The following is a 26164-nucleotide window of genomic DNA, read 5'->3' as shown; positions in this document are numbered from 1 at the left end:
AACAGCTTTCTACCATCACTGGAGTCCATTACGGACAAACAGCACAGCTGAGCTACCACTAGCCTGATTTACAGCCACATCCATTTCATGATGCCAACAGAGACAGGGACCCCGGTTCTGAGTTTCCCCCCACCCAGGGCTCAGCCTGAGACCATTCATGCAGCCAGGGCCCGCACCTCGACGCCGTCCTTCAAGCGGATCATCATTCTGTCCCCTGAAGAGGGATGAGGGTACACGGTGCCGACGTGGTCAAAGTGGAACTGGCCTTCGGAGCTCTGCTGCCCTTGCAGAACGTCAAATTTTGTCACCAAATCTCCATTGGCATCGAACGCCATGTGGGTCCCATCAGGGGTCTGGAAGCGCACCTTCCTGAGGGCGTGAAGGAGCTGGGGGAGGAGGCTGACATGTAGCCTGGCCAGGGCCCCGGGTGGGGATGGCAGGTGGAGCTCTACGTAAGGCCACCCGGTCCATTAGGCACATGGGGTGCAGGGCCCAGGAAAATGTTCCACCTTTAACTTCTGGTAAACTCAAAAGGAAAGTTTAATAATAAACCATATCTAACAACAAATCCGTATCTCTGTAAGGCAGTCATTAAACTTTCATTATCAGTTCTGTGGAGGCAGGAACCCAGGACCATCGGCCCTGCTGTGCTCCACCCTCAGCCTCCCGTCCTCTCCACCTCAGGGCACACTCCAGGCATGAGACATCCATAGAAAACCCACCCTGCTGAGCCCAGCCCAGTCTTTTGACCTCCCCGGCCCAGCTGTCGCTCCTCCTGCCCACTCCCCTAGGTGGGGCCAGTAGAGCCCCACTGGTAGGCTTTCCTCCATAGCGTAAGCCGCCTGTTGTCCAGGCGGGAGCTCAGGTCTGTCTTCACCCAGGGCTGGTCTCCTCAGCCACATCGCAGCATGAAGATATCACGCCTCATGCATTTCTACCGTGTCTGCCCTGCCCAACAGCCAGGCATAACCCACTGTCCATCCGTCCACAGCCCCATGTGTCCTTCGTACTTGAGCAGTAGAAGCCCCGTGATCCGAGGGGAGGTCAGGACAGTGCCCCCTTCCTCTCAGCCTCCACTGGCCTTGGTGGCCAGCAGCATGTATCCGGGAGATGCTCCTGAACTCCACCCTAAGGATGTTCATCTGCGCCTGAGGCGTGGAGAAGACGCACTGTTGTGTCCTCCCTCTGCTCCCTCTTGTGAGAAGGCAGTGGGTCAGGAACAGTGGCTGTCAACTGCTGAGGAGAAAGGTTAAAAATCGAACCTTCACAGACTTTGGAGCCACTTGCGTCGGTCCAGCAGCCTGTTTTTTAAAGATGAATGGGCCCCTGTTTGGGTTCAATAGAACTCAGGGAAGACCCCCATGTCTCAGTCTTCCTCTGAGGACAGCATCAAGGACTAATGAGGTATTGGGCTGAGCACACTGGGTGGTAGAAGCCACAGGTAAAGCCCTGGGTAAGTACAGTCAGGCAAAGGTGGAGGGAGAGGATACGGATGTGACCCACGGTGGGGATATTACCCAGCATGTGGCATATTCACAGAGTGGGTTTGACAGGACATGCCCTTGTCCATGCCACTGAGGTAGTGCTGGCCTGAGAACAATTGTGCATGCAGCCTTGGTCTCCAGAGGGGAGCTGGCCAGGAGAATAACTGAACACAGGCAGGAAAATAAGAAGGCCTGGGCAACTTAGAGACTTACCAGACCTTGTCTTGAAATAAAAGAAAAACTGTGCTGCGGAATAGGCTCATCAGTAACGTATTCCTGGGTTTGGTCCACAATACCATAAAAAGGACTTTTTAAAAATAAAAGCATATGTCACTCCATATTTGAAATCCACTTATTCTAAAACTTATTTTTACCAAATGAAACATAGGCATCGTCATTCATTGAATTTCAGATTTTGATAAATGACCCTTAAATGGATGTGGTGTTACACGCCTGTAATCCCAGCCCTGAAAGAAGCTGCGATGGGAAGATTGCAAATTCCTTTCTAGCCTGGGTAACACAGGGCGATCCTGTGGGAAAATAAATAATAAATGTGGTTGGAAATGAAATTCAGGGGCAGAGCATTTCAGGGCTGAATACCAGGTACCACAAAAGAAAAAAGGACTCTTCAGTACATACAATATTTGGAACTGTGGGGAGCACTGAAAACTTTCAATCATACACTGAACATTTGGGTCACTTATAATAAATGCTATTTGCTGTTCTGTATTTTTCAAATTTGCATCATGCTTATACTAAACACTGCTCACTGATTACCCAAACTCAAATTTGAGAAGACAATAAAAAACTATTTATTGTAGATCTGAAATCTAAATTTCACCAGGCATCCTGTATTTACTAGGCTGCGCCCCCCACGGGTGGGACCCATCTGGGGTCACACAACTAGCATGGCCCCAGGACTCCTGGTCCAGGGCTCCACTCGGTTGCCTCTGGGCTCCAGGCACAGGCATCCTTGTAGATGGGCATCTGCACTGTGGACCTCAGCAACTGCACAGGAAACGTCCACTCTCCTTCCCAGCAACCCCACTCACCTGCCAGGGATGGAAGTGCCGGGGGTCTGCACACACCCCACCCCCATGCTCACAGGACACCAGATCCTGCAGGGCGTGGGCGACACTGTACACAGCCGTGTATGCGATGTCCACTTCACTCACATCCTGGAAAGGATGCTCATGGCCGCTCAGACTCTCGCTACCTGAGCACAGCTGCACAGCTCCAGACACTGTATCGTTCCCATGCGGCCACCTGCACCCTAGGGTGGCCTCCCAGAACCTCCCCAGGAACATGTCCTCTGGGGTCCGACTTGGGTGAAGGTTGGCGAAGAACTCAGGGAACCCATGTACGCGGTTTCTGTGGCACAGAAGGCCAAACGCACCCCGCAGGACCCGAGAGATGCCCGGCATGGCCAGGGCAAGTGCCGTGTGTAGGAGGCCCTCGCTGACCCAGACCTGGCCCAGGACACGGACACCCAGCAGGCTCTGCAGGATGAGCTTGAAGTTAGAGTTGTTCAGGAAGACCAGGACTCCTGTGGCAGTGCTGATCTGCATCTTCTGCACCACAGTGCTGATCTTCTCAGGGGAGTGCTGGGAAGGCACTGAGAGGTGGAATTCGATGCAGATGTCTGCCTTTCCGAGTTCCCCAGCAGCCAGAGCACCAGCCTGCTGCCCAAAGTCATCGTCCTGAGCCAGGATGACAATCCAGGACCATCCCAAGTGCAGCACCAGCTGGGTCACAGCATAGGAAGACACGAGGTCACTGGCTCGAGTGCGCAGGAAGGAGGGGAACTGGGTTTTGTCACTGAGGCTGGGCAGCGTGGATGCATAACTGACCTATGGGGAAGAGCAGGGCATGGGAGGGAGGACCAGGACTCAGACACAGGCTTGTCACTGGTCTAAACTCAGGATGCAGATACAATGAGGACAGGGGGAGGGGGTCAGCTCGCCAGGAGGCGGGGCACACCTCCTCTCAGACTTGTCCTTCTAAGAAGTATGTCCCATGCTCTTCTTCACTCCTGGGCAGCAAAGAAGCTGTTCACCCAGGCCGGATCAGAGCTGGGACACAATTGCTCCTTTGAGAAACATGAAGGTAAGACACAGACGAGCAGTTTGAATCACAACCAAAACCCAACATTATGTTGCTTGAAAAGACACACCTCATTCACAGAGATACACATAGACTAGAGGTGAAAGGATGGAAAATCATACTTCCTGCAGCCAGACCCCCAAAGCAAACAGGGGTAATTACTCCACTCCTCAAAAGAAACCTGATCACAATGGACAAAAGGTCATTAAATATTCCTAAAGGGAATAATTAGAGCAAGAAATAAAAATCGTAAATATATATGCAATGAAGGGTTACCCCCTCAATTTAATAAAGCAAAAACTACTTCTCATAAAGCAGATAGATGCCATTACAATCATAATGAGGGACTTCAATACCCCTACTCACAAATAGACAAGTAAAACAGACAAAAAAAAAAAACCCCAGAAATATCAGAGTTGAACCACATCTTTGAGCAAATTAACTGAACAGATATCAGTAGAATGATTCACCCAACAACTGCAGAGCACACATTCTTCACAACAGCCAACCGAAAATTCAGAACCAAATGACAATGTAGATACAATGTATCAGAATGTCTGGGAGACAACAAAATCAGTTCTAAGAGAAGTTTTGAGCTGAGGTGCCTATTTCAGAAAAAGTGATCCAAAGTAAATTAAATAATGATATATCTCAGGGTTCTATTGAAACAAGAACAATCCAAATTCAAAATTATGGAAAGAAATTGTAGAAGATCAGAGTGGAAATCAGTGGAATTGAAACTAAAAACAATACAAGTGATAGCAGGGCATAGTCATAAATATCTTTAATCCCAGCACTTTCAAGGCTGAGACAGGAGAGTGCAATGGAATTCAAAGCCAGCCCGGGCATCATAGTGAGTTTGAGGCCAGCCTGAACTACACAGAAAGACCTTGTCTCAAAACAATGACAACAAAAATACGAGTGTTTAATGAATAAAAATTTGGTTCTTTCGAAGAATAAATAGGATCAATAAGCCTTTCACCAAACTTAACCAAAAGAAGCAAAGGCTATGTCAATGCAATTTAGAAATAAAAAGTTAGAATCACAACAGATACCACTGAAGTCTAGAATATATAAAATGATTTTGAAAAATTATATTCTGATACACTGGAGAATCTGGAAGAAAGGGACAGATTTCTAGACACGTGATTTACCAGACTGAACCAGTAAGATGGAAAAATCCTGAACACACCAATAAGGGCAACAAAATTTATGTAGTGCCCAAAATTCCACAACTAAGAAGTGCCCAGGACCAAATGGATCCACCCCTGACTACTAGAACGTCAAAGAAGAACTAATACCAACACTCTTCAAACTCTCACACAAAATTGAAGGGGAAATGATAGGGCAAGAGAAACTCCATTTTTCGGTTTTAACTTCATAGTAAGAGAGGTCACTTAGAGTTCACTTAAGCTGTAGTTGACACCCCCACACCCACCTACCCTTATCTACTTGAGTAACAGCAGAGCAAAGCCATAAATTGGGAACAGAACAAACAAAGCAAATTGGGAGGTAGGTTAAAAGTGAACCCACTGAGGTCATTGGAATTTGGTTGTCTGACCTCCTGGGAGGAAGGTAAACTTTGTGCTAATTATGTGACATTCTTGTGAGAGTCCTGAAAATGAAGTAATGGTTACTATGGAAACCTGACATGTACTAAAACAAAGATGAGACCCTGGGCTGCAGGGACATCTCTAACTTTGGGTTAGGGAACGATCCGTCAGCTGGCTCTAATAAAGCTTTGTTCCTTCCTGGTCTTTTTGGTTTTTCTTGTGAGTGCCTTTCTTGGTGAACTGGCCTGTCACAACAGAAAGAACACTGCTAGACTCATTCCTGCCAACATTACACTGAGACAGCAAACAAAAACTCCAGAACACACACAACACAGAAAACTATGGTCCTTGACAAACACAGATGCAAAAATCCTCACAGAAAGATCACAAGTCAAGCCTGATGTTGTGGTGCACACCTGTAGGCCCAGCACTCTGCCAGCTGAGGCAGGATGATCACCATGATATTTGAAGGCCAGCCTAGGCTACATAGTGAGTTCAAGGCCAACCTGAACTGCATAGCGAAATCCTATTTCAAAAAGAAAATCATTTATCTTCAAAATAAAAAAAAATCCCCCCCAAAACCCAATATGTTTTTGTTCTTTTATCTTTAAAATAAAAAAAAAAAGAAAATCATACATCATGACCAAGTCAGCTTCATCTCAGTTATCCAAGGGTGGTTCATCATCTGTAAATCAAGAAATATAATATACTACATAAATATAATTAAGGATAAAAATCACTTGGTCATCTCAACTGATGCAGAAAAAAAGACCCAACATTCATTCATGATGAAAACTCTGAAGAATATCCGTATAAGACATCACCTCAAACTGAGGGAAGTTATCTGTGACAAGCTGACAACTAACCTCATAGTAACTGGGGAAAAGCTGACTACATCCCCGTAAAATCAGAAACACCACAAGTGTTTCCACACTCACCAGTCCTACACAATAGAGTAACCAAATTTTAGCCAGAGAAACTGGAAGGAAAACAGAGAAATAAAAGAGGTACCTACAGGAAAGAAAGTAGTCATGCTATCTTTATTTAAAGATGACACGACCCTCCATACAAAAGACTCACAGATGCCAGAAGAAAACCCTAGAGCTGATAAGGCAGCCTGTCCAGGTGGCAGGATACAAAATAGATTAAAATTTAATACAAAATTAAAAATTAACAAAAATTAACAGCATTTCTATACACTAAAAATGAACCCTCAGTGAAAGAAATCAAGAAAGTGATTGCACCCATAGTAACTACAAAAAAAGTTAAATAATGTACCTGGAATAAGAGTGACCAAGGAAGTGGAAGACCTCTATAATGAAAACTATAGTACTCTGAAGAAATAAATGGAAGAGGACATTAGAAAATGGAAAGACATCCCCTATTCTTAGGCAGAATCAATATTGTCAAAATGGTCATATTGCCAAAAATAATACATCCTTCTCATGCAATTCCTATCAAAATACAAACAACATTCTTCATAGAACTAGAAAACACAGTCCTAATGCACCTTGAGAACACAATGTTAATTGAAGTAAATTAGACACACAAGCTAAAATAGCACACAGTTTCTCTTACATGAGAACGCCAATATAAAAATAAAGTACAAAACAAAGAACAGACAGCAGTAAATAACAAAATGGATCTTTGTCATCTGGGAAGGAAACTTAAAGACAGAGGGAGGGATAAGGGAGGGGAGACAAAGAGATTAATAAAAAAGGGGGGATTACGAAGTGCCGTGTACATGCACCAAGTCCCCATGAAAAATGTGATCGTCGTCTACTACAAACATGTATTTACAAGAAGGAAAAAATATATGCATAAAGAGGTCCAAGAGCTACAGTTAGGGAGAGAGAGGGGAGGGGAGGGCTTAAGAAAGGAATTGAAAAAGTCACGTACATGTATCAACTCTCCATGATAAATGTAATCATAATGTACTATGAACATGTATCAATAGAAAAATTTTGTATAGAATCAAAGGACTGAGAATTCCAAAGCAATCCTTAGCAGAAAGAAAAGCATGAGGAATTATAATCCTGGATTTTAAGTTATACAATGAAGCTATAGGAAGAAAAACAGCATAAAAATAGACATGTAGACCAATAGAATAGGGAAGACAAAAACCCCAGGTTTATTGAACCACCTGACCTTTGATAAAGGAACTGAAAAGATTCACAGGAAAAAGACAGCTTATTCAACAAACAGTGCTAAGAGAACTGGTGAGAAACACAAAGAATGGAACCAGGCTCATATCTCTCACTTTGTACTAAAATCAAATCACCACGGATCAAAGACCTAGAAATAAAAACAGAAACACTGAAACTACTGAAAGATAAAGTAGGAAAACATTTGAAGCTGTAGATACAGGCAAACATTTCCCGAACAGAACTCCAGTAGTGCAAGAAATATTACCAGGAATCATCACAGCCCTTTGGTTGTAGCCCTGCACTACAACCACACAGCCTCTCAGAAACACCAGGCAACCAGTTCTGTCACTGTCAGGTTCCACTGCACAGTTACCTTCCTCACAGGAGGCGGCAAGGACAGAGGGACTCACTCAGTTTCGTAGGCTTCACAGGTAAAAACCAGGTGGGCTTCAATGGGATCCTTGCACACTGCTGATGCGAATGTCACGTCATACAGGGGCCAAGGAATACACTACACTAATTCAAAAGAGTAACACTGGGCCCAGTGATTCTACCCCACACTCAAGACGATGTGAACATGCAGAGAAACAGCATCACAGGAGCCGAAGGACAAGCGCTTCAAACACCCATGACCTGCCGAGTGGGTGAACAAGATAAGGTCTGTGCACAGAGGGAATACAAATTGTCACTAAAAAGGAGTGAAGCTCTGACACTGGCCACAGTGTGGATGACCTGTGACACTGCCCAGGGAAGATGCCAGTCCCAGACCACACACTGTCTAATCCCACCCAGGGAAACGTCCACAAAGGCAGGTCCACAGAGATGGAATGCAGATGGGTGGCTTTGGGGTGGGTGGTGCTACTGGCTGGCTGCTGGGTTTGGAGATGTTTTGCAGGGTGAGGAAAACGTTCACATTGATGGTGGCCATGGTTGCCACGCTGATAGTGCTAAAAGCCATCAAGGTGCTCACCTTGAACAGGTGGATTCATGCTACACATTACATCTCCATTCCTCTCTTAAAAATAAGAGCTCATATTGGCAGTGGGATACGTGGCAGCCTCATATGGCCGCTGTCTTGGGAACGACACGGAGGGTCTGCAATTCAGCGACACCCATGGGGTACAGGTGAAGCTGGTCGCCTTACCCAGTTTCCTGGATTTGAGCCTCAGCTGAAGCTCCTCCTGGCTGGGTGAGTTGGGACCATCACTGAGTTTGATACAAAGCTGCCTGCTCACCCGTGTGGTGGGACCAGCGTTCTCCCACAGTGAGATTCCGTGGAGGAGAGCAGAGTCAGGTGTGGAATGTGACAGCAGGGACCTCCCCACAGCACGGCGGCTCAGTGCCACCACCCCCTCGGCCTCAGCGCCATCCTCCCTGCTTCTGAAGGGACAGCGCTGGGGAGGACTCACCTGGGGAAACTTGTAGAGCCCCAGGAGCCTGGCCATGGCCACAGACAGGGCCGAGCGCGTGTCCCCCACCAGGGCGGCCCGGGGTGGACCGAGGTGGCACGCATAGTTGGGGACGGGGTCCTCCTGCCCCGTGAGGAAGGCCATGGTCTCGTGCAGGGCCCCGTGCACAGAGTCCCCGGAGTTGCGAATGGAGAAGCCGAGTGTCAGGTTGGGCAGCAGGTGGGTGCTCCTGTTGATCTCCTCCACAGCAAAGACGAAGCTCTGGGCCACCCGGTAGCCCCAGCTGGACACGCTGAGGAGAGAAGCCCAAGGTCACAGCGGGCAGAGGGAAGACGGGGCAGGCAGGCAGTGAATGATGGCTGTGTGGATGGAACATGCAAGACGGAGACAACACACTTCCTCACAGAACCTGTGCACACAGATGAGCGTGGCAGCATCACTCAGAAGAGACACAGGGGTGGGAGACAGGATGGATAATGCCAGAAACAGGCACAGAGTGTCAGGAGGTCAGCAAGGAAGAGTCAGGGTCTAGAGCACAGCATCGGTGATTATATTGCATGAGAACTGATGCATATTTCCACTGGTGCATGCGTGCGATCCCAGCACTCCACACAGCTGAGGCAAGAGGGTTGCAAGTTGCAATTCACTGTGACAACTTGGTGGCTTTGAGACCACCTGTGTCAGAATTTAAAGATGGAAGGGGGTTTCTGATTGTTGCTCAGAGTGAATCACTGGAGTCAATCTCCAGGTGGAACACACATTACAATACCGGTGATGGTCACAGTGGAACAACACAATCTCATTGGTTCTGCTGGGAATGCAAAGTGCTGCAGTGGTCATTTTGCCCACTTTTTAGCAATATTAAACACATATATTGTTCACAAAAGAACAGCCATTTGGACCCAGAAGACTGAAATTGGCAAAGGGAAAACAGGCAGAGAGAAGCTCTGACTACAGCTCGGGAAGAGGTGTATTAACCCACATTTACTCAGTAATGAAACTCCTACCTCTCACCTGGCCTCGTTTTCAGCACCAGAGATGGAGAGAGACAAGAGTGAGCGCCCAAGCTTGGACCCATTAGCTCAGACAGGTACCGGGGCCAGGCCAGAGAGCGATGCGACATCAGAGGTGATAGAGGACCAGGCAGAGCCCTGGTGCTGGCACTGGCCCACCAAAGCTTTGGGCAACCGGGGCCCCACTCACCCTGAGGAAGGCAGCCCTGCTGGCAGTGTCCTGAAGTCCAGCTGGACAACATTATGGAACTGCAGAATGGAGAAGCTGCCGCCCAGCACCGCATCTCCTGGGCGCTCAAATCTGGGGCTGCTGCCTGGCAGCCGCCAGCCCATGGGCACAGGAGCCACCGAGAGAGCACATGCCAGCATGGCTAGTGGGACAGAGAGCCTCATGCTTGCAAGGCTGCATGCGGAGCAATCTCCTGCTGTGACTGGGCAACCTCAGGTGTGCAGGAAGGGGGCTGGGTGTCTTATAGAGACATCCTTCACCTGGGTCACTAAGGCCCAGGGCCATTAGAATTCCCCTTTCCTCCCTGGCTCCCTCTCCTGATGAAAGCCTGAAGCTCTGGGCACCTTCTGCAGACCTCAGGGAGTGAGGTGGCCCAGCTGAATGGAGGACCCACAGGCCCAAATCTATGCTGGTTCCTGAGGGTGGCAGCACAGTGAGTCTGGAGACTGGGTGTCCCTAGAGCTTCAGTTGGCTGGTGGCCCCCAGGGAGGTCCCAAAAAGAACAGAGTGGGGATACAGGGCTCTGCGTCAGGGATGCCTGGTGTCAGGAGGGGTTGGGCTGTGAGGACCTGGGACAGAGCTGGAAAGTCAGAATCCCAGCTCAGGAGCTGCAGCCATGGATCTGTAAAGGAAGGAAGCTACCTAATGTCATCGCCACCTCAGGTGTGAGTGGACACATGGTCCTGCCCAGGTCACACCAGTACGTGCAAGGTCAACTGTGCACCAGAGCACTGAACTGTAAACCCCGAGTATCTTGAGAATTTAGCAGGATCTGCCTCCTGGGAGCACAGTGGAGATCCAACTAACATCTCTATCTCAGAACAAACACCTTCGGACATCACCCAGCACTGGGCAAGGGGGAGAACCAGACCCAAATAAGTCCAGTGCCCCAGAGAACCCAGACTCCTGGCTTCTGCTGAGTCAGAAGCCCTAGCCCCTGGGCTGAACCCACACAGACAAGGGTAGGTAATATGACAGCTGCCTCTCTGCAATGTTCAGGTCTCAGGACCAGGCCTGCACAACCATCATGACCTCACACCAGACACTGTCATCACCCGCCAAAGGAACCCCATTTCCTGCCCTTCTGGCCCTGACCAACACAGCAGTTCTGCCTTGACCTCATCTGTTTTTGAAACTGAATTTTCAGTTAGATTTCACTGGGAAGAAGGTTGCTGGTATTTACGAAATGTTTGGAAACCTTTGCTTGTCTCCAAGGCGGCTCCCATGTGGCTTTAGGTGCCAGGTGTCCTAAAAGGTCAGAGCTGTCCCTCCTGACTTCAGCACAGACTAAGTCAGGTGTTCTCAAGGGCCCCTTCCCAAGGGGGTCACAGAGCTATAAGTGCACAATGAGCCACCTCTGCCCCGAGGGCCAGGCCAATTCCAACTCCTGAGAACAGGACACGGGACTGTCCACAGAAGGGCCTGACTCACAAGAATAATAGCCCTGAGCAGCACTTGGGTCCCGGGGATTTCTGTGCACAGCCAGTGCTGACACAAAGCCCTCCCGGACCAGCAGCCCACAGGTGACAGAGACACAGCCAGGTCCCCGGTGCAGGTGGCCTCCTCTCCTCGTGGGACTCTATTTCCAGGCTTTGTTGGTTTCTTCCAAGTGCTGCCACTCCACGGTGGTTCCTGAAGGTCTTGACTGCTGACCTGCTCTCCCTGTGACCAGGACGTCCGGACAGACACACGGCACTCAGCGCACAGATGTCCAGGATGTGCTGGGCTCTGTCATGGGCAACTGAGCCCCCTCCTTCCAGTCTGCAGCCCCAGGCTTCCTCTTGCCCACAGCAGCCCCGCCCAGATTTGTCTGAGGCTGTGCCATCTCACACCCCATCTGAAGTCGAGTTTTTAAATACTTTAAATACATGTCCCATGTATACTTTTACAATACATTAAAACCATGATAAAACATTAGTCACTTAAAAAACGTTTGGTGTTAGAATTAAGCATAACTCTGGTCCAAATAGATCTTGGGACATAACGAAACTAAGATGTACTATTCTTACATCTGGTAAGCTAAGCAACTTCGTTGAAGATAACAGTATGTAATATAACAACCATTGTTAATTCCTATTGTTTTGTTTTGAAATCCTGTATCATTATTATTTTTGTCTTTGTTGTTATTTTGCTTTTTTATTCCCTTTAAAATAAAAAAAGTATTTAATATGGTACTTAGTACAAGCATACCTCAGATATACTACTGTGACACAGTCACACCAAAAAGTATTCATTATTTACCTGAAATTCATATTTAACTAACAATTCTCCTGTATTTTTATTTGCTAAATGCGGCAACCCAGTTCTCCATATATTTCTATTACACACACTCATTTTTTTTTTTTTTTTTTTGGTTTTTCTCCGGTACCGGGAACCGAACTCACGACCTTGTGCTTGCCAGGCAGGCGCTTTGCCGCTGAGCTAAATCCCCAGCCCCTACACACACTCATATTAAAAATTGTTTCTAGGAACTGGTCATGAAGGCACGCTCCTGAAAGCCTGGGTGTTTAGTGCACAGCTTTTGGCGCCCCTCTGGCCGCCGAAAATTCCCAGCACGCCCACTGTGGAACTCAACTGCCAACGCCACCTTGCGGCTAGGCTGCGACTTCTGCGCTGTGGGGTGACCACAACCCCCAGCACCCCGCAGGGCGAATGCAAGTCACAACTCCCAGCATCCTTCGGCAGCGACTTCCGGGTCTCCACTCTCCCGTCGCCCGCCCTCCAATCGTCCACGCGCAGGCGCGGGCCTTATTTCCCAGAAGCCCTCGGTGCTCGCCGGCGATGGCGGTTTGGGGCTTTCCGGTCTGTCCCTCCCTAGAGCGGGCGAGCGCGGACCGAGCAGCTAGCACGGTGGGCCCAGTCGGACGCCGCCCGGGTTCCCCCGCCGGCCTCCTCCCGCCCGGAGTAGTGTGGGCCTGGCTAGCGCTCCGTGGGCGACGGGTGGCGCCGCGTCGGGGGCGGGGCCGGTCCGGGAGCCGCGCGTGGGCAGCGCGTCCCTCCCGCGTGCGCGCCGGATGTGAGCACGGATGTGAGCACGGCCAGGGAAGTGTCTCAGCGTAGACCGCCCAGATTTATTACTTCCGGGGCAGGACGTGTATTTGTGAGCGCAGCCGCGCACCGCGAGAGTGGGCCGGAACCCCCGACCTCAGCGCGGCGCCCTCCTCACGCTCTCGCTGCGAGGAGCGTGGGCGCCGCGTGGGGTCGTGCGAGGCGCCGCCCCTCCCGGCCTCTCGGTGCTTCTCTCCAGGGTGTCGCTTGGAGTTTGTGAGTAGACGGGGTTTCTCGCTTTGTGCGTTCCCCGTGTGCTTTTCTGGGAGAGATTGCCCCTGTCATATTAGCTTCTGCCAAAAGATTCATTTGCGGGTCAGATTTAGCTGAAATTTTAAAATTTTTAATTCGAGAAAATATCAAACACTGTAAAGGAATGGAATCCATGTTGCAGTCCATGTAACTATTAAACTTCGTTCGAATTCAGTTAGTTTAAGAATACATACATGACCAGCCAGGCGTGGTGGCCCGCTCTTGTAATCCTAGACTGGAATGCGTTCCCGCCCAGCCTGGGATGCAGAGCCAGACCCTGCCTCAAGCAGCAGACAAAACAAAACGCATGAAGCCCAGTGAGACTTGAATCTCAGATAACAGTGCGTTTATTGTTAGTACTGCTGTTTCAGCTTTAGTATATTAAAATCTTTAACATAGTAGTTAAGTAATTTTTAATGTAACTGAACCCCAGAGTAGTGCTCCCAATTTTAGTGAGTAAAAATGTAGAAGGTGCGGTTAAACTTAAATTCCAAAGAAACAGCAAATATTGTTACTATCACTGTGTGCCATATTTACTTTATTTAAAATACTTTGAATATATTTCAGATAAATATTTTTATTTTTTAATTTGGAAAATTTTGTTTCTGTTCTTTTGAAGCAGGGTTTGGCTATAATGCTCAACGTGTTCTTGAATACACCAAGTGGTACCGGCTGGACCTGAGCTGGTGATACCCTTGTCTCAGCTTCTAGCCGGGATTAAGTGTGGCTTCACCTATTTATTCCTTTGTCCTGCAGCCCCCGTGTATCGCCCCAAGCTGCCTGGCCCCCACAAAGCTCCCTTCCCCATCCCAGAACCTCAGACAAGTCGCTGGAGTCAGGGGCCTGGTGCCAGCTGTGAAGCCCTCCTCACTCCCCCTAGCAGAGGCCAGGGCAGCTGCCTGGTCCTCCATGGCCCAGTGACTCGTAGATACTCCTATACCTTCCAGGACCCCACACTGGCCTGAGACCCCTCCCCCAACCCAGAAACCCACAGGTCTCTGCACCCACAAGCCTCTCAACCCCATCTTTCCTGACATGTACTCTATGTCAGGACCCTCCAACCTGGGGTCCACTTGGGTCCTGCTTCTGAGCATGGAGAGAAGATACTGCCTTTGACCTTCAAAGAGGAAACCACTCGGACCTGTGGAAATCACTTCAACCTGAGGTGCAGAAATCAGTCCATTTGAAAAAACATACTGGGTATGGTGGACCACATCTGTAATCCTAACATTTTTGGGCGGCTGAGGCAGGAGTATTGTAAATTTGAACCCAGCCTGGGCCACTTTAGTGAATTTATAATACCTTGTCTCAAACCTGTCATACCCTGCTGATACAGCTTTGGGTTTGATCCTCACGAACTCAAAAAAGAAAAGAAAAAACAAAGGTCCAGGAGGGCACCTTTCCACTTGTCATATCATGGCTTTCTCCCATGAAAATCCTAAAGGTTTGAGGTAGGGTGGTCCCCCATGCAAATAAAGGCCACCATTTGGAGAGTCACAGAAAGGTTGATGTGGCTTGCTGGCCACCAGGAGGCTCTGTCAGGACACTGCATCCGTGCCCTTGAACAAATAGGGACAGCTACTGTGTCCCACAGTTGAATGCTACACATGGGATGGGAGGCAGGCAAGGGATGCCACCAGGTTTTGGCACTTCTGTAGTAAATGTAGTAAATTTTTTGTCCACATTTGGGTAAATGCCAATGTGAGCTTCTAGAATGTCCTTGCTAATACAAGCTGCCACCAACCCTTCCAGGAAGGCCTGGACAGTGCACACTCGCACCAGTGGATCACCACAGAGGTCAAATGTTTACAAAACAGAACTCCCGGTTCATTTTCATGGTTTTTAATGGCTTCCTCAGTTACGGGTCATGGTATCGAGTTTGGAGAAGGTGTTTCCTTGCCCTTCCCCTTTCCTTTGCCTTCGATCTCTCCTCCAGGCCTCTGCCTCATGCCCACCTCCCTCAGCCAGGACATGGCAGAAAGTGTAAAGAGGACAGCAGAGGTGACACCCAGGGCACAGGTGGCCACTGCCACATTGTAGTGTGTGGACAGCAACCAGGTGTTTCTGCTTCAGTGAATTAAAATGTCAGAGTCCAATTCCTTATTTCAGGTGCACTGGGTGTAGTGCACCATCCATCCTCCAGGGAGGTTCTGCTGGCCAGATGGCTACTCCGTGAATGCAGCAGTCCTCCGGCTCCTCTGAGGATGTGTGCTGTGTGATGTGGAATGAGGTGGAGGTAGGTGTTGAGCTAAATCAAGGATAAGGGTTTGTTCAGAGCTGGGTGGGTGTGAAGGCAGCAAGGTGCGGATGGCATGCGTGGGAATTCATCAGATCTGGTGGGAACCACAGGAGTGCAAAGGCCCTGTTGCAGCTGCTGGTTCCTCCTTGGCTCAAGCCCCGATGGGCTATTCTGTGGGTGCTGGTGGCCAAGACAAAGAGGCAGGGAGCACCTGGGATCCTGAGCAGGGCGGGCCACCATCTGATGTGGCCTCTCCATCCCTGCCGCCTGCCAGCACCCACGTTGGCCCAGAGCTGCCGGCACTGTCCCGGGGCAGACTGCACACCTCTCCTCAGGTAGCCTCAGCCAGGTGCTGGGCAGAGCGCTTGCCGCTCCCTAAGCCCGAGCCAGCCTGGAGGGAGCAGACAGCACGCCCGCGGCCTTCGCTCCCAGCTGTTCTGGGTCCAGGGGCCGGCTCTGGGTGTGTGTGGCCAGTGGCTATGGCCCGAGTAGCCACTCACTGGCAAGGAAAGGGATGCAAACCCTGAACAGACAAGCTGCAAGCAGAGACATCCTGCTCTTGGTAGCAGCCTCAGACAGCAGCCCAACTTTGATGTCAGGGCCGGCCGTTCCTCCCAGAGTCCAACCCTTGTCCTCTAAAAGACCTGTATCGACCTCCTTGTCCGCATCTCATCTAAAGCGAAGGCCTTCTGTGAGCCAGAGCAGAGTGGCCTTGGAATCACAACTGGAAGCATAATTTAAACACAACACGGGTGCTTCTAGGAGATGTGTAAGGTGCTAAGCGATCACACAAAAACATCCTTTAGATGATGATGTTGCTGCCCAGAGGTTTTTCCATCCCCAAATCCTCATAAAACCCCAGCCCCTCACCCTGACTATGCAGTTCCCCTTGTGGAAACTCACCACTGCCTCTCTTGGCACCGTTCCCTGATCTGAAAAAACTCCGGTCTTTTCTGTGTTCCCCACCTGCTGGTCACTTCTTTCCCCAGCCCTCCGTGCGCCTCGCCCTGCCTAGTGCTCACGTGGCGCAGGTGCTGGGGTTCTGGCGCAGAGTGGCTCCTGGGTGAGCTCCCAGCACCACGCAGGCCTGCCTCGAGAGCAGGGGTGGGAGCGGCAGCTGGGGCCCCAGGAGGACCGAGCTGGTCTGACTGATGTCCCGTCTGCCCTGTGCTGCTCCCAAGCCCTGGGAACAGCAGCCTTTGGTGAGTGAACGTCTCCCTCCTGTCGTGTTCAAGAAGCTTACACAGACGTGCGCGCGCATGCGCACACACGTACACAAAGATGTTCTGAGTGAGCGTCCCATCTGCTGCTGTTTCTCAGTTGTGCCCAATAGTCCCCTGGTTCCCACACATCTGTCTGGCCTCATCCAAGCCACATACTCAAGCTGCCTCCGAGAGACTGTCAGGCCCCTGGAGCCTTTGGATCTTTGGACCTCACAGAACCCAGGGTCCAGGAACCCTCCACAGGTGGAGCTCGGGGAGCTGCAAGGGCTGGGGCGCGTCTGAGCCTCCCACTACCCCTCAAGTTGCATCCTCTGGGCAGCCCCACGGAGCAGGTGCCCTCACCTAGGGAAGTGGCAGAAGTGCGGGAGCTGGACACCGAGGATCCCGAGCAGGAACAAAAGATGGTTGTGATGTGGGTCAGGGAGACGAGAGCTTGCTGGGCAGGACGCTGCAGCAGACCGGCCGTGCTGCCGCCCAGACAACGGGGGTTGCGGGGTAGACCTGCTGCCTGCAAGCAGGAAATCTGTTGGGATCATGGCCGGCTTTTCACCAGCATGCATGTGACTGACCACAGTCAGTGGATACGTTGATCAGCCTGATTTAAACACTGTTACGTAGATGCTCATGTACATAATAGAATAAGGCTATTCCGTACATGACCTATGTGTGGAATATAATATAGGTCATGTACATAATTGTCTTATATACATGCATCTATATATCTGTATGCCACACATAGGTCCAAGTATTTATCAGTTTTTTTTCTTTTTATCAGTTTTGAAAATAACACGAAGCTGGGTGTACTGATGCACGCCTGTAATACCAGCACTCTGCAAGGCTGCAGCAGGAGGTCACAAGTGCCAGTCTGTTCTGGGCCACTTAACCGACTTGGACACAGTCTGTTTCAGAGTCTGAAGGTGGGTGGAGTTGCTGTGATTATGCCTGAGTGCAACACTCCTGGGTTCAGTCCCCAGTGTATGTGTGGGGTGAATAATACTACCACCCAGAGGCACAGCAACAGTGGAAGTCTCTTGCATTTCCCACTGCAGTGCAAAGAGCTGAGGTTATTTTGGCAAATTTTTAGCAAAACACATACGCTGTTTACAAAAGAAGACCTAAACCATTGCATTGGGACCAATAGGACAGAAACTGGCAAGAGGAAGAGCCTGGGGGCTATGAACTCAGACACACGTTGTCCTTGAGCACAAGCCCAGCCAGAGAGAGGTGCACGGAAAGAACCCTGAGCATCCGCAGTGGTGGGACAACCAGCCACGCGCTCACATTCTGGGATCCGCCCTCCATGTCTTTGAAGAACCCTAGACCCTGCTTAACCTGAGGTCCGGCAGGTAATTGAAGTGCGGGATGGAGACACTTCCCCCTGACACCACATTCCCTGCGTGCTCACAGCAGGGGCTGCTGCCTGGCAGCTGCCAGCCCACGAGCCTTCGCGGTCCCCAGAGTGAACCTGGGGGTGTATCCAGCAGCATGCAGGGCCTCATGGCTGTGCTACATTGACCAGAACAGTGTCACAGGTAGGGAAGAGGGGCAGAAAAGTACAGTGTCTCTGGGTCCTAGAATTGAGACCACTTGGTGAAGAGAAAAAAATAACTAGATCTCTGGGAATCAGGAGGGAGCTGACGTGAAACCTAGAAACTAGAAAAGCTGGAGGAATGGAGCGCAAGTCAGGGCAAAAAGTGCAATAGTCTGGAATCCTCTAGCTTTCGGGGAGGAGGACCTGCCTCTGCCGACACAAGGTAAGCCCCGAGAGTGTCAGCAGCTCCTTGGAGATACAACATACTGGACCAGGAGTGCCAGCCCCAAGAAGAGCCCACATCTTTTGTAAATTGTAAGCTGCAAAGCAGCGTGAGGTTTTACTCTGAAAGTAATGCCTGGATGGCAGGCTGGAGTTGGAGAAATCCAGTCCAGCACCTGCCATGTTTGAGAAGGTTTACTCAGGAGCCATTTTGAGAAGGGGTTGCTTAAGACTGAGCTACAGTGCAGCTTCATTGAGTGTTCCTGGTGCCACCCTACTGCAGTGACTGGGTGGGAGATGAACACATGACAGTCATGGACAGACCACAGGCTACACATAGACTGTGAGAAATTTAAGCTCAGACTGGAAAGGGCATGGGTGCCTCAGCCTACATGGTGAGAAGCAAGGCCTGTCATGCCTGACTTGCAGAGGTGGCTGGGTCTGGAATTGCTGGCTCAGTCTGGTGGTCTGCATGAGCCTTCATGGGCAGCTGCCTACGGCCAGCACAGAAATAAGGGGACTGGCTACTTTCCCATCTAGCAGCATGAGGGAGGGTACACCTTGGCTTGTAAGGTTACCACAGTCTGAGGCATAGTGGGCCTCTGGAGTGAGGCTGGTGCTCATAAAGCCATAGGCCAGAGAGCTAGGCAGAGAAAGTCATGACTATTCCCACAGGAACAGGAACACGGATCTGCCAGCGTGGCTAAACCCTGGGACTGAAACCATGGATGACCAATCCCAGTGGGAATGGTTGGGCAGAGTTTAGCATTGGTGCAGAGAAATGTCAGTGTGGAAACAAAATAGGCCTCAGAAGTGACAAACTGTCCTTCCCTTCTGTCTGGTTGGCTCAGTCCTGCAGGCCCAGGAAAGAAACTGCTCCGACAAAAACATGGGGGAAGCTGGGTGTGGTGGGTGTGGTGGCTTATAAACCCAGCAGTCAGGAGGCGGGGCAGAAGGGTCATGGTGAGTTGGAGGGCAGCCTGTGCTGCATTGTGAGGTTAAGGCCAGCCAGAACTACATAGTGAACCCTATCTCAAAAGAAAACAAAACAAAAAAGGAAAAAAAGAAAAGAAATGACAACAAAAACACATGGAGGAATATTTTTAGTCTCTTTTTCGTTGGTTTTAGGGGATGTTGGTTTCCCTCTTTCGTTAATTTTTGTGTTTTTTCTTTTTCCTTTATTGTGCTGTTTTTTGTTCCATTCTGTTGCTTTTATATAATTCTGTTAACTTTCTTTCCTCCTTAATAGGATCCTTTATCTTACATTGTTCCTTCTCATGTTATTTTTCTTTATTTTTCAACTTTTGCTACATTCATTCTCCTATTCCCCACCCCTTCATCTTTACTATCATCACTATGAGGTTTTTTAAATTTTTAGATACTTAGTTAACCCTATGCTACTATTGCTGAATTATATTCTGTTGTTTATGGTTGTTAGGTATTGCATTTAGGAGCTATTTACTGTATGTCAGTGCTTGCTAAATTATTATTATTATTATTGTTGTTATTTTGTCTTTTTGAGATAAGGTCTCACTGTGCAGGTCAGGCTGGCCTTGAGCTCACTTTGTAGCCCAGGCTGGTCTTGAACTTGCAACGATCCTCCTGCCTCAGCCTCCCAAGTGCTGGGATTACAGGCCTGTGCTGCCACACCCTGCCTAAATTATTTCTTATTGTCGAAATACTACCAAAAAAATAGAGATAATGGAAACTCACCATTTATGATTGACAATTCCTTTCCTTTTATAAAATACTAACTTTATTGAAATATAAATTCTAAAACACACAATTCAGTGATTTAAAGTATGCAGTTTCATAGTTTTTACTACCTTCACACATTGGACAACTGTGACCAAAATCAACTTGAGAACTTCATCATCCCCTAAAGAAAGTCTGCACCCATTCCTCATCACCGGAAACTCTCCTCCCTCAACACCAGAAAGTCATGACACTGTGTCCCATGGATTTCCCTCCTGGGATATTGCAAGCCACTATAATCTTTCACTGTGTGGTATTCTGCATTTGGCCTCTTTTACTTGTCATAACATTTTTAAGGTTCATCCATGCTGTAGTATCCACTAATCCTTTCATCCTTCTTATCACACATACTATCTAATTCGTGGCTAGATCACGGTCTTTTTTTTTTTTTTTTTTTTTTGGTTTTTCTCCGGTACCGGGAACCGAACTCACGACCTTGCGCTTGCCAGGCAGGCGCTTTTGCCACTGAGCTAAATCCCCAGCCCCCTAGATCACGGTCATTTATCTGTGTATCACTTGATGGATACTAAATTCTCCAAGTCAGAATAGAAACCAAGATTTTAGAGCCAGGATCGGGCTGCTGTCTGGAGGCCTGGCTCAGATGGGGCTGTGCTGCGGCCCCGGGGAGAGTGCTGGTCCCAGGAGACTCCCACAGCCGCTTTGAGCCCAGGGCCCGGGTCTCAAACTGGGTGCGGTATTTCTCTCAGGTGTCAGCAGGATGAGGTAGCACTTGGGGAGGAAGATGCCACCCAGCAGTCCTGCAGTGGAGGCCAGGATGGAGAAGACCTCCACAGCTGCCGTGGCCTTGCCCCGTGCACTGTGGTACAGGGGCAGGAAGGCTGTCCAGACGCTGCAGAACAGCAGCATGCTGAAGGTGAGGAACCTGGTCTCATTGAAGGCATCGGGCAGGCCCCGCACCAGGAAGGCCGCAGAGAAGGTTCCTGTGGCCAGGAGGCCCAGGTAGCCCAGCACGCAGGAGAAGGCGACACCAGAGCCCTCCTGACACTGGAGCACAAGGCGGCCAGGCTCCGACGCTGCGTCCCTGTGGGGAAAGGGCGGGGAGGTGGCCAGCCACACCCCACAGAGAATGACCTGTGTCAGGGAGGAGACCAGGACCACAGAGGCGGCGGCACCGGGTCCTAGGCACACGCGGACCCTCTGTCCTGGCCTCGTGACCCTGAAGGCCATTACCACAGTGAGGGTCTTGGCAAGGACACAGGACACGGCCACAGTGAACACCACGGCAAAGGTGGTCTGGCGCAGGAGGCAGGTGGCGGGCGAGGGGCGGCCAAGGAACAGTAAGGGACTCAGGGCGCAGAGGGTCAGGGAGGCCAGGAGCACGTAGCTGAGGGCTCTGTTGTTGGCCCTGACCACGGGTGTGTGCCGGAACCTCAGGAACACCCCGAGGATCAGGCATGCCAGGCTGGCCAGTGTCAGTGCCATCAAGGTCATCGCAAGGCCCAGGGGCTCGTCAAAGGCCAGGAAGGTCTCTGTCCTGGGAAGGCAGCGGTCTCTGGCCTGGCTTGGGTACTGCTCTGCAGGGCACTGAAGACAGCTCTTCATGTCTGTGGAGACACACAGAACCCGTGTTAGGTATGCCCCTTGCACAAGAGCAGCTCTGGAAGGGTCCCTTTGCACCAGGCCCTCGAGGAGCAGCTCTGGTTGTTCCATATCTACGGGTTATTCTTAGTCACCCCTAAAGTGAAGATGGCATTAAGAGTCAGAGGCAGTAGGAAAAATGCAGGCCCTACATATTTATATGGTTGTAAATATTTTGTTTTTATACAAGAAATTGGACCCAAGGCCTTTGTGCTTTGCTATATTCTCAGCCCATTTGTTAGATTTTATTTTGGCACAGGGTCTCCCTAAGTCACTATGTTGACTAGGCTGGGCTGCTGATTGTGGTCCTTGCTTTATTAGAAGTGTTTTGGTCTGCATAATGTCTTTCAAAACTCATTTATTGAAGTCATGACCTCTAGAACATAAGAAAGTGTTTGTAATTGTGGATAAGAAAATTGTAATGAAGTAATTAAATGAAGATTCAATGAGGTTACTGGGTTGAGCCTAATCCAACATGCCTGGAATCCTTAGAAGAAAGGACTGGGAACCCGGGAAGACACGAGGGGCATTTTCTACCCCAAACTGCTATTCAGTACACTTGAACATGGCCACGTACAAGTTCAAGAGAGAGGATTCAAGAATCCCATCTCACTGACATCAAGATCCCAGACTTCTACCTCCAGCGCTGGGAGGAAATGTATTTCTGGGGCATAAGGGGCCAGGGATTGTGGAATTTATTACCATAAACCCACGGGAGTGGATGTCACACAAACAGCAGAGATTGTGAGATGCACAGGTGTCTCACTGAGCCTTCCATGGATAGAAAGCCTGAGGGTCAGAATGTGGTGGCCAGGGCAGGGTCACCCTGCTGTAGGCTAGGCAGAGGTGAGAGTGCGCATGAGGGGAGGGTTCCTTGGGGCACCATCTACACCATGGCTGTCCGTGGGCTGCAGATCAGGACATATTTTCCAGAGTATAACTGTGAGAGTGGAATTTTAGCTAGGGTGCACCAAAAGTTCCCAGAGAATGGAGGCCCTACGGCACCCCATGTGAGTAGGGGTCTGAGGGCAACTTGCCATTGATGCCCCACAATGCAGCTGCCCACTCACCTCTCTGGTCTGCAAACTGTCCCTCCGGGCAGGGCCGGCACTCAAAGCAGCAGTGGGGAGCTCCCTGTTGGGGGATCTGGCTGGATCCTGGTTCACAGCTTGTGCTGCAGACAGAGCTGGGCACCTGGGGACAATGTGAAGGCATCAGTAGAGAGCTTCTTTGGGGCCTAGGGGTGGCCTGATTCCACAGAGCAGATAGGTGTCTTCCGTGTTGGAACAGGCAGTGTGCAGGGAAAGGTCCTGTCTGCTGTCAGGAGCCAGACAGAGGAACCACACAGAAAGGCACTGAGCACCTGTTCTAGGGGGTCCACCTGACTCCTGGCGTGAAGGTGACATTCACCATAACCTGTGCACATCGCTCTTGGGTCCCACATCAGGAACTGTTGGTGCTGGGTCCAAACCATCTCGCTCTTTGTCTCTCTGTCACACACTCACACACACACACACACACGAACATGTACACCTTGGCACAGTGTGATTTGCACAACCATAGCTTCAGATAGAAGAGTTAGTGCTGTGTTCTTCAGAAAAGAACAGTAGCCTCAGCCCATACTCGTGGAAAGGCCCACAGGATCCTCTGAACATGCAGCTGTGTGCCCGGAGGAAGGATTCAGGGATGGAGCTCTGATCTGCAAATGGTAACCCAAGTTCACCATGCTGAAGATGCTGGAGGGACAGAGCCAGACCAGGTTGCAGAGGAGGGAACTAGAGTGGTCCTGGATCAAAACAGTCTGGGACACCAACACCAGCAGTAAGACCATGTGTCAGTGAGTCATAGGAGAAGCCTGCTCTGCCTTCTCAGTGCTGCCTGGGATGGGTGTGGAGGAAGAGTTGTGACCTCCAAGGTGCCCATGAGCCTGACCCTGAGACAGATGTGGAGAAAATGAACTACACCTGATGCTGACCTAGTTGACCTAAGTAGTGTGCCTCTCATCTTTTCTTTTTTTTTCTTTTCCTTTCTTTTTTCTTTCTTCTCTCTCTACTAGAGAGAGCGAGATAAGAACCTTACCCCCCAGGTGACATCACCAGCCATACTTTTTCATTTTTTATTTTGAGACAAGGTTTCACTAAATTGCCCAGGTTGGCCTTCAACTTGCAAGTCTCCTGCCTTAGCCTCCTGAGAAGCTGGAATGAAAGGTATGCGCCACTGTACCCAGGTCAGTGATTTTAGGCTTGATGGGGAGTAAATGCCTTTCCACCCCCATGGAAGAGTCCACTATGTACAAGCACCATGGCTGAGCTACAGCAGGCTTGATTTATAGCCAGATCCGCTTCATGCCTCACAGAGCGACAAGAGCCTTGAACCTGAGTTTCCCCAACTCAGAGGCCTAGGCTTGGGTGTGGGGAGCAGATGAACCGTGGCTGAGCCTGAGGTCGGCAAACTCCTTGAGACTAGAGCAAAGCCAGTCCCAAGGATGTGGAATGCCAGAGGCAGACTGTGTAAACAAGCTGACCTCTAGCTCAGCTGCACATCAGCAGGTGTCTCGCTTTGGTGTTCTTCCTTGTTAACTACAGTACAGACAGCTCTGAGAATGTTTTCACTTTCAGTGTTTTCAGCAAAATACTGAGACCTTGCACTTTTGACTCCATCATATATTTCCCTCCTTCTCCCTTGTATAAATGAGGACTCTGGGTTTGAGACATTGTCACTACCTCCCCATCAGAGGCTCAGGTCCCACCTGGTCTCAGCTTTCCTTTTAGTATGCATGTATAGTTTTTTCTTAATTTCCTATCACCCCCTCTCAGGACCTCACTCCCCTCGCAGGTTGCAGCACTGGGATCGTTTGTGCAGCCGAGGGACCCACCTGAACATTGTCCTTCAAGTGGATCATCATTCTGTCCCCTGAAGAGTGATGAGAGTCCATTGTGCCAATGTGGACAAAGTGGAACTGGCCCTCCGGGCTCTGCTGCCCTTGGAGAACGTCAAATTTTGCCACCAAATCTCCATTGGCATCGAACGCCATGTGGGTCCCATCAGGGGTCTGGAAGCGCACCTTCCTGAGGGCGTGAAGGAGCTGGGGAAGGAGGCTGACATGTAGCCTGGCCAGGGCCCCGGCTGGGGATGGCAGGTGGAGCTCCAGGCAGCACCAACTGGTGCCGGGGGCCAGGAAAACGTTGCACTTGCACTTGTAAAATCAGAAGGGCAGTTTAAAAATGAGCCATATTCAGTAATGAATCAGATCATTCTTACTGCTATAAGGCGGTCATCAATTAAATTTTCATTACCTGTTTCATGGCGGCAGGAACCCAGGACACTATGTCTGCTGTGTCCCATCCTGAGCTTCACGTCCTATTCTGAGTTCAATGCATTCTCCATGCAGGTATCCATGGAAGGCCCTCTGCAGCCAAACCCCTGCTCCCAGCCCAGCTGCAGTCCTGCCTGGGCTCTTGTCCTTTGCAGGGCCTTGGCCCAGGGTGCCCCTGGAGCCACCACTCTCCTCCCGTGAAAGCAGCTTCCTGTGCAGGCTGGATCTCAGATTCCTTCTCCCTGAGAGCTAGCCTGTTCTCTCCACTCATTCTCCACCCCGCCATCCACCTCACCACATGCACATATCTCATCCTGGTGCATTTCTAATTTCTCTGCCCTGCCCCACAGCCAAACACCCTCACTGTCCTGTCCATCCACTCAAAGCCATATGTGTTCTCAGTCCCCAGCCAATAGAGGTCTCTTAATTAGAATGAAGGTTATAATAGCACCCCTTCCTTCCTGTCTCCACATGGCTTCCCTGATCTGCAGCATATCCCAGGAGAAGGCTTCCAACTCCAGGCAGAAGATGTGCACCTGTTGTGTGAGTAGGTGGAGAAGATGCCCTTTACAGCCTCCCTGTCCTCCCGTGCATCAGATGGCACTGTGTCAGAGACAGTAGACATCATACATTGGGGAAGAAGGTTAAAAATCCAAGCTTTACAGACACTTGTACTGCCTTCCTCAGGCCAGCGACATGCTTTCTACTGTCAGGTTGGCCCCCAACCTCTGGATTCTGTAGAAGAAGACCTCATGTGTGACCCTTCCTCTGAGGACAGTTATGAAAGTCCAATGAAGTATCACCCTGGGCCCACTGGCTGGGAGAAGCCACAGGGAAAGCCCTGAATGGGCTGCAGCATGAGGAGATAAGGGATAAGGACATGGATATCTGTGGTGCAAAGGCCTCCAGGTTGCAATACCTTCTTGAAGAAAGCAGGTTTAGCAGGGGGTCTTTATCCCTAACTCTACGGCCAAAGTGCCAGCCTGCTGCCCAAGGTCATCATCCTGGACCAGAATGCCCACCCAGGACCATCCGAAGTGC

General features: G+C 50.1%; 2 protein-coding genes and 1 long non-coding RNA gene across 3 annotated transcripts in view; 1 reads left to right on the top strand and 2 right to left on the bottom strand.

Moving 5' to 3' along the window:
- LOC102016964 (vomeronasal type-2 receptor 26-like) overlaps positions 1 to 9001 on the bottom strand; it is a 45934-nt gene extending 36933 nt beyond the window's left edge. The window contains exons 1-2 of the mRNA XM_013509867.1: positions 8697 to 9001; positions 2537 to 3334 (exon numbers count right to left, since the gene is read on the bottom strand). Coding sequence (XP_013365321.1) covers positions 2537 to 3334; positions 8697 to 8840 — 942 coding nt within the window. The 5' untranslated portion in view covers positions 8841 to 9001. The remainder of the gene's footprint in view (positions 1 to 2536; positions 3335 to 8696) is intronic.
- A 3410-nt stretch (positions 9002 to 12411) lies between these two features.
- Positions 12412 to 20991, top strand: LOC106147578. The gene is made up of 3 exons (XR_001232517.1): positions 12412 to 17617; positions 17842 to 18046; positions 20916 to 20991. It is a non-coding gene; the product is annotated as an uncharacterized LOC106147578 (long non-coding RNA).
- The window catches only part of LOC102028147 (vomeronasal type-2 receptor 116-like), a 12689-nt gene continuing 7206 nt past the window's right edge, over positions 20682 to 26164 (bottom strand). The window contains exons 2-4 of the mRNA XM_013509871.1: positions 24683 to 24892; positions 22878 to 23001; positions 20682 to 21773 (exon numbers count right to left, since the gene is read on the bottom strand). Of these exons, the coding sequence (XP_013365325.1) occupies positions 20806 to 21773; positions 22878 to 23001; positions 24683 to 24892 (1302 nt within the window). The 3' untranslated portion in view covers positions 20682 to 20805. The remainder of the gene's footprint in view (positions 21774 to 22877; positions 23002 to 24682; positions 24893 to 26164) is intronic.

Source organism: Chinchilla lanigera, unplaced genomic scaffold (assembly GCF_000276665.1).
Source record: "Chinchilla lanigera isolate Chin_1 unplaced genomic scaffold, ChiLan1.0 scaffold00183, whole genome shotgun sequence".
In the NCBI taxonomy this organism is placed as follows: Eukaryota; Metazoa; Chordata; class Mammalia; order Rodentia; family Chinchillidae; genus Chinchilla; species Chinchilla lanigera.
This window is presented reverse-complemented; position numbering and strand designations above follow the sequence as displayed.